We start from the raw sequence: 8,286 nt of genomic DNA on the forward strand, positions 1-8,286 counted from the left end.
TCTGAAAGAGTTAAAGGAGTGCGAACTCCACACCACATGATGTTTGTAATCTAATAAACACCAAAGAGTCGTTTTGGTTGTATGTAATGTTTGTGCACGTGAAAGAGAAATTTGGAAAATGTTAGATATTTTGATTATTTTTTCACTTTAATCTTTTCCATGTTTGCAAGGAAAAAATCAAACAGGAAGTTGGTTACTCAACATACAGACAACATTACTGTTTTGCCTGTGCTGTGGTTTATGTGGTGGTGAACATCTAGCTCAATACAGGCAACCAATTTATTCAGATCTGATGCATGTGCGTTGTGCAAAGCACAGACCTACACACACTCATAGTTTCATACAGCCATTGTGTGAGCTTTTAGAGTCTCAGAAGATCCTGGGCTAAAGTGTGTGGACTACACGTGAATGCGTTAGGTTTTACAGAACCAGGTATGAGTCTTCCTGTTCTTTGTTCCTGTGCTCATCAAGGTCTTTTGTAGATTGAGATTATGATGAGTGATTGAATGTGAGACTTGAATCGAAGACCCTATAACCAGACCACCACTTGTGCTTTCACAGTTTCTCGGGGTGTGTTTTTTTTTTTTGTTTTGTTTTTTTTTGTTTGTTTTTTCTCTGTCTCTCTCTCTCACAGAGCACTCATTCTGATATAATGTCAAGGCTATATGAAAAACAATTTTTAATCTGTGCTGTATTTAAAATGCATTATATTGTGACTGGCTTTCTTACAATGAGCTGTGTTTGTCATTGTGTACCAGTAATATCCTCCCTGACTCTCTGGCAGTTTTGTTATTTTCCAAATGAGGAACTCAATCATGCTGAGGAAGTTAGTCAACATTGGCAATTTGGATTTCTCAATGTCTTTTGTGTCACTGTTCACGTGTTTCTTTGAGCTACTAAAACATGCACATAAAAAAGCATTTTTAGATGTTATAGTTTCAGCAGAATCACTATTTAGATACAGTTTGGTCTGAGAATGCTTTGCCAAAATAGTTTTACACTTTTGTATCCACAGTGTTTTTATCTCTAGGTATTTGTTTTTTGTGTCAAACATTCAATGAAACTGCTGACAGTCATTATTGTGGTGTCACTGTAAGTCAGTCCTGTTCATCCACATTAACTTTCTAAATTTTAAACCTTTTGACTGACTAGAAGGAAGGAGGATTATTCCCCTTCTTGTGATTTCATTTCATAGTGAGTTTTTTTTTTTTTTTCACTCTAAAAAAATATCAAATTGAGAAACATCATCTCTGTGCCCAAGACGTCACTTCCTCTTGTCTTGCTGGAGCAAGAAATTGCTCATTTTCTGCCAATTTATCTGAGCAGTAATACAGTTAGCCCACACATCTGTGAATGTATTGTGTGTTCTGGTTCTTTTCACTAGGCTGCCTTCCCCATATCTGTGTCCCCATCCATGGCTGCCGATGACTACAACCCAGTAAGTGCTGATTTTTATTTCTTTTTTTTTTTTGGTGGATGACATTTACTTCAGAGTCTGAGTTTGAAAGAGAAACCCCACATCTCCCATAATGGCTGTGTACTTCTGCTTCTGCTATTTCATGATGACAACAATTGGTATTTATAGAAACAAGGTTTCCTACATCATCCAGGTGAATAGCTTCGCAAATTTCTTCTTTGGTTCGCCTTACGTTTAAAAAATAACAAAGCAAAAAAGCATAAAACAGAAGACCGAAAGTCATGTCACAGATGAGGATGTTGCAGAGGATGTAGGTGGCTTTGTGTGTGTGTGTGTGTGTGTGTGTGTGTGTGTGTGTATCTGTAGAGAGTTTGAGAGAGCAGCTAAAAGAACGCTTGTGACACTGTTGGTGAGAAACAGGATGTTCCAGACAGCCTCTTGTCTCTGTTCTCTGGTCCAAAACAACTAATGTTTTTCTTTTTCCCTGCTGCCTCACATTGTCCTCCACTGCTCTTCTCCTGAAGGTCTCCCTCCGAAACAAGTCTAGGAAGAAGAACCGAGGAGGTAAGTTTGTCATTCAAGAACACCTTCTGACTTTCTCTCTGTGGGTGCCAACAACTATAATTTGGCCCCTCTGTGGGTGTGTGTGAAGTGGCAGGGCAATTGGTGTGTACAGAGGGCTTTTAGACAGCACTCGGCTAGTTTCACTTCACTTCTCATCTATTTTAGCTCTGCGTGGCATAGGATCAGTCCTTCTGGGAAGCAAACTTGAATTTTTGTCATTGCTGGCAAGTTGTATTAAGAGTACAGGTAGGCTAAATGCACCATAGCTCTCCTTAACTGACTCATTCTGGTTGTTGTGTGGGTTTTTTCATTCCTATTTTTAGAGCTCATTTGATAATTGGCTACATAAGATGACTTAGTTTGACTCAAATGGGGACGCTTTTTTTTTTTTTTTGTTTCAAGATTTCAATCTTTCTCGAATGTGATATTGGAGATTTACTGTTACTGTGCCTTTGCCTCTCTGTGGACAGCAGTGAGGGGAACTGTGCATTCATGTGCATGCATGTTTTTTGTGCACAGGCAATGGTACGATGAGCAGAAGACGAATCTCAGTGAAAGAGCTTGGTCAGCCAGACCACCAGGGCTGGCTGTACAGGAAGAAAGAGAGCAAAGGCTTCCTGGGTATCAAGTGGAAGAAGTACTGGTTTGTGCTGAAGAAGACAGCACTCTACTGGTACACCAACCAGATGGTGAGTATTTTCTTTGTTCCACCTCATTATCTGTTGATGATGCAGATACAATCTGAGCCACACATTTGAGATGGCTGTCGCGGATCATCAATTTAAAATTTCAACTGTAGTTCCACAATTCCCATGTATATTAAAAATGTTTTAAATTAGGCCAAGTTTCAGTTTGTCGCTCTCCTACTTGCTATCTTCTTGCGATCGCTCCAAGACTCCTTATGTTGCAAATACAACAAATTGTTGATGGAAAAAAGTATACACATATAAACAAGTACAAGATGTGGTTTAACTATTTGAAGCAACATGATGATGAGGATTTTCCTTTGGTAGTCAGTTTCCAATTGCTTTGTGATTTTCCTCAGCTTGACTGTGTCCCTCAGAATTAAGATAAGTTGTTTGCACTGGAAGTATAAATGCTGAAAAAATTGTTCTCAAATATATTTTACACACACACACACACACACAAAAAGCCAAAACCCTCAGTAATTCCCTGCAACAGCTGAGCCCTCCAGTTTACAGCAAACATGTCTCAAACAACAATAAAATTAACTCAGGGAGCTTTTTCTAGCAGCAGATGATGACGCATTTGGTGCACTGCTGAGTGTTTAGCTCTAAACTATATTGACCAATTTTTTTCTTCATCTTGAAGAAATGTGAACCAGTGCATTACATGTGTGCTGCTGAATGACACAGCAGAATAAGTTATGTCTGACTATGGCTATCCAGTCCTAATGTTACCTTTGGGTGTCATTTCACTGTTGGGCTGAGACTTTTATAGAGACTTTTTTTTATATTTTTTACACTTGTCAAAATCTGTCATCACATGATGTCACAAAAAGAGAAGAAGTAGCCTGCTGCAATATAGTGACAGGTGTCTTTCACAGGATGTGGTTTCAAATCATCACTTTGTTCTAACGATCACTCTTGTTCAATCTGTGTTGCAGGCAGAAAAAGCAGAGGGCTTTATTGACCTCACCAACTTCATGATTGACAGAGCCATAGAGTGCAAAAAGAAACAGTAAGCTCATAGTGTCCTGTTCTCGCTTATTCAGCCAATTTCACATGCAACTGGTTTGAATTAAAAAGAACTAGATCTGCAGTGCAGAAAGTATTTAGTATTAAAAAGTAGAACTGGAACTATTCATGGCATTGTTTTGGATGTATGAAATTTAGTTAAGGTGGCTGATTTCTCAGTGATGTTTTTACACTTTGACTGGTAACTACCTGTGGGCTGCTCAGTTGATTGTACTTAATGTGGAAGGTCATATTTGTCTTTATGAGGTGTAACAACTGAGAGAAAGCAAGAATAAACAGACAGATATCAGATTCTCTGGAATGAACCCAAGAAGAAACTGCTTGGCCTGAGTCTGGAAAATCACATCTGTAACAATTTCATGTCAAGAGTAAAACCTAAAGTGTGAATAGTTTCTAATATCTAAGTGTTCCCACATCCAATGAATAGCTCTGAAAAAGTTCTTCTAGTCAAAGTGACGACTGAAGTGGAACATACAGTATGTCATGTTTATTTCATAAATGCTAAATATGACTTCAGACTATTACTGAATACTGCTTCATGTATTTTTCCTTCCTCAGTGCGTTTAAAGCCTGTCACCCTCAAGTCATGATGTTTTATTTTGCTGCTGAGAGCAACGAGGAGATGAATATGTAAGTAATTTTTCATCCCACATTGGTGTGGTACTGGTGTGTAAGTTTTCTCTGTTATTTTTGCCTGGACTAACATTTTTCATGTTAACATGCAGTCTTAGTTTTCAGACACTAACACAAACTTGTTCATTGTCTGACAAACAATGAAAATAACATATGACAGCAACTATGTTGGAATGAGGCTGGATTAAAATATTGTATGCACTGTGTATATATAAGTACAGAGAGTAAGAGAGAAACAAATGACCTGAAACCAGTTCAGATGAGGTAGAATGCAGATTGCACAACAGTTTTCAACTGCATTCTCAATTTTGCCATTGACCATGTTTTTGTTTGCTTTCAGTTGGTTGAATAAGCTTGGACTAGCATCCATTCGCTATGAGCAAACTGAACAAAATCCTACAGCCGGTAAGCACCAATGTCGTTAATTAATAAAAAAAAAAAAAAAAAGGATGTATCTCAGATGTCTAATACTTTTTAACACTGTAGCCTGTAGCTTTTAGTGTTAATAAAAAATATGTGATATGAGGTCCTCCATTTGAAAAAAAAAACAAAAACGATTTTTTTCTTGCTTTTTGCTGTGATCTTGTGTTTTTCTCTTGATGAGAGCTCTGATGATTTTCTGACCTTATTAGGATTATGGACATAAGTTAACAACCACTGATCATCTGTGGTCATTTTAGAGTTAAACAAACAACAACAACAAAACGAATGCAATGTCATCGGGATTTCAGTTGCATTTTCTTGTTATGGTTTCTAACTTTGTGTGTGTCATCCCCTCTACAAAACCCTTTGGGCATTTAGAGTGTTATAGTGAAGCCAGTGACCATGAAGAGGCTGAAAGCACAGAGATCCCCCCTCCGCCATACTCTGAACAGACCCTGCGGGACTCTTTGGAAGCATCTGCAGTGCCTGGTAGCACACATCAGGTCAGCCATGTTACAACACAGGAGCCTGCCATACGCTGAATGTTGGCACTGCTGTATTCACACTGTATTCTCGCAGTGCGAGAAAATGCATATAATGTAATGAAACTACTCTACCACGATTGAAACCCATGACTAGTTTATGCCAGATTATTATGTCTGACTGTGGATATTTGTTTTTCAGGGCACCCTTCCTCCCCCATACTCCTCCACTGTCACCAGTGAAGCCAATGGTTCACTCTCGTCACCCGTCAGTACGATGACATCGCAAGGTTCTGTCTCCTCACTTACCAAGCACCGGCAGTCCTGGTTGGATCTGGTCTCACAGGCGTCTCATCCTGCTGGGGAAACAGCAGTGGTGTGCCCAGTTCAAGTACATTCACATCCACATCCACAAGAAGAGACGGAGGAAGAGCAGGAAGACTCCCAGGTGTTGGAAAGCTCAGCTCCACAGACGTCGTCAGGAAGAGGGGCCATTGAGCAAAGCTTTGCTGCAGAGGGTGAAGCACAGAAGGACGTTTTAGATGCTGGAGATGAAGGTGAGACTTATTTAGTTGTGGGACTTTAAAAACTGACCTTAACAGCTTACCTTTCAACTTTTGTTGATAGTTTTAAGTCAGTAGTTTCAATTTGTCAGCAAACCTTCAGTATTAGTAAAGGACATAGAATATTAATTTGTAGCTTTACCATTTTTAGTTGGACAAAAAGATGTTAGCTGAGAACATCCACAGCTCAAACAGACGTGCTTGCTGATGTATTAGCTGTCATGTGTTCATTGTTTCAGGCATTGTAATGCTTCCTGCCTTCTGTATCTGTGAGCTGCCTAAGTTTCATTAAGCAGCACTGAAATGTTATGTGTGATTAAGAAGTACCAGAACTAATGCATTTTGCTTTCGCTTTAACTCAGATTGATCTTTGTGACGTGTAGTGATGCTGTTGTGAACTTGTTTCAGGTCATGGGAACAGCTCAGATGAGATGGAAAGGCTTTATATCCATCTAAAACAGGCAAGCCTGTCACCAATAGGAGATCGTAAACCATCCACGAAAAGGGAATTCAGGGCATCTTTCATAAAACGCTGTAAAAACCATACTATCAATGATAAACTACACCTGGTGAGAGCACTCAACAGCACATTAAAGGTATGCTCTCTGCTTTAGTAGTCTGTTACAGATGATTTTCTATTATACTATTAGAAAATAATGAGTGAATCACAAAAATTGTTGATCTTTGTAGAATATGGAGTGCTTATTAATGTTCTCATTTCATTTTTCCCATTACCTTTGCATCCTCTTTCCTGTCCCAGTCAAAAGAAGCAGACCTACAGGCAATAGAGCAAGTGCTGTCAGACCAACAACTCACATCACGAAAGTTCAGAGAATGGAAAGAGGGCAACGCGCTCTTGGTGCAGGAGATCTGTGCCAAAAAAGAGCAGGAAGTGGCATCAGACACCACAAAAGCTGTAGCATCAGTCAGTGATGCCCCATTGGTAGAGACCAGTTTATAAACTCTCCATATGACTTAAAAAAAGTCCTCTCTGTGTCAGGACTAAGAGGACATCACACTCACATACTTTGGATATGATGTTTTCACTTCAGACAGCTGTTCAACAAGTACCTAAATGGTGAAGAAGAGTGTTTTAGCTCCTAAGTGGAGATGGTGCAGACATTACATGAAAAGTATTTACATTGCTTTTTAGTGTTACTTTTACTGCTTCTTTTTAATGTATTTTTTTATGTAATTCTGTGCACATACATTGTCTTAATATGTGGAAGAATGGAGTACATTGAAATTGTGTATCCATTGTTTTCTGCATGGAAAAACACTTTTTTTACAGTATGTTTGTTTTGATTTCATATGTAGTGAGTTTTTACCTGCTTCCATTCTCTTATTGGTGCCATGCACCTTCATTGCCTGCTAGATTTAAAATTCACTGAAAGTGTTATGATTTAAGCAGTTACTAGTCCTTGAAATGACATCACACTATGGAAAGACTTTGTGGTTTTGTGTTCTGCCAAACCAAAACAAGGTGTTTTAAATGAAAAATCTCAAAGTTAATGACAAACAACAGTAACAGACACCTTCATTTATATTTTATTACAAATGGGATAAAGGCTTTCTTACTGACTAATGCCATTTGATTTGAGACAGAATTTTGTGGTAGACCATTCTCAGGAAATCAGCATTAAATTATACCAGCTAACCAAACCCTGTACTAGTTGAGAAGATGGTCTAATGGTAACATACAGTGGGTGATTATGTGACCTCACCCAGTCACACCTCCACAGAGCAGAGCTCAGGCCAAGATGGAGGTCCTGACACACCTACTGATATTGGCCCAAACAAGCTCCAGGCACAAAGATGCATTTTTTTCTGAGCTACATTTTATCTGATGTCTGTTTAATAAATGGTGTAAATAGTTGTAAATGTGGTGTTAATTCTGTGTTATCGCTATTCTGTTACGGAAGTCAGTGAGATTGCATGTGCAGGGAAATAAAATGTTGTTAAATTAGTTAATTTTTTCCCCCACTGTGGTTTAATTGTGATTAATGTGGGCAATATCACAGACTGTGTATGGCAACCGTTGTCACACATTTAGAAACCCACCCCATCACAACATCTTTTGACCTCATGTTAGGGAGCTATAGTCAACATTTCATATTGTGAACACAAGAAAATAAAATGTATTTAAAGTGTAAAACTCAAAATAGTCTATTCAGACCATTTTTTGTGACAATCAACATTTAGCTCAGGTGCCTTCTATCTTGCTTGATCATCTGAGTTGTTTCTACTCCCTGACTTGAGTCCACCTGTGGTGAATTGAGTTAGTTTGACATGAGTTGCACAGGCACACACCTGAAGATAAAGATGTCTCACACCTGACTGCAAATGAGATCAAGAAACAAGTCATGAGGAGGAAGGCTGTTGCAGACTTCAGGAGACAGGCTTGTACTGGACAGCAGCTGCTTTTTGAAGGAAAGTAGCACAGAGCAACACACAGATATATTCTGAATGACAATGACAAAGTACTC

At 38.8% G+C, this 8,286-nt stretch overlaps 1 protein-coding gene across 1 annotated transcript in view; it reads left to right on the forward strand.

The window, feature by feature from the left end:
- LOC115035489 (connector enhancer of kinase suppressor of ras 3-like) overlaps positions 1–7,766 on the forward strand; it is a 41,414-nt gene extending 33,648 nt beyond the window's left edge. The window contains exons 16-25 of the mRNA XM_029493335.1: positions 1,385–1,438; positions 1,942–1,981; positions 2,501–2,670; positions 3,609–3,682; positions 4,258–4,329; positions 4,673–4,737; positions 5,134–5,258; positions 5,440–5,794; positions 6,209–6,396; positions 6,561–7,766. Of these exons, the coding sequence (XP_029349195.1) occupies positions 1,385–1,438; positions 1,942–1,981; positions 2,501–2,670; positions 3,609–3,682; positions 4,258–4,329; positions 4,673–4,737; positions 5,134–5,258; positions 5,440–5,794; positions 6,209–6,396; positions 6,561–6,761 (1,344 nt within the window). The 3' untranslated portion in view covers positions 6,762–7,766. The remainder of the gene's footprint in view (positions 1–1,384; positions 1,439–1,941; positions 1,982–2,500; positions 2,671–3,608; positions 3,683–4,257; positions 4,330–4,672; positions 4,738–5,133; positions 5,259–5,439; positions 5,795–6,208; positions 6,397–6,560) is intronic.
- Positions 7,767–8,286: the final 520 nt, after the last annotated feature.

This window comes from Echeneis naucrates, chromosome 22 (genome assembly GCF_900963305.1).
Source record: "Echeneis naucrates chromosome 22, fEcheNa1.1, whole genome shotgun sequence".
NCBI lineage: Eukaryota > Metazoa > Chordata > Actinopteri > Carangiformes > Echeneidae > Echeneis > Echeneis naucrates.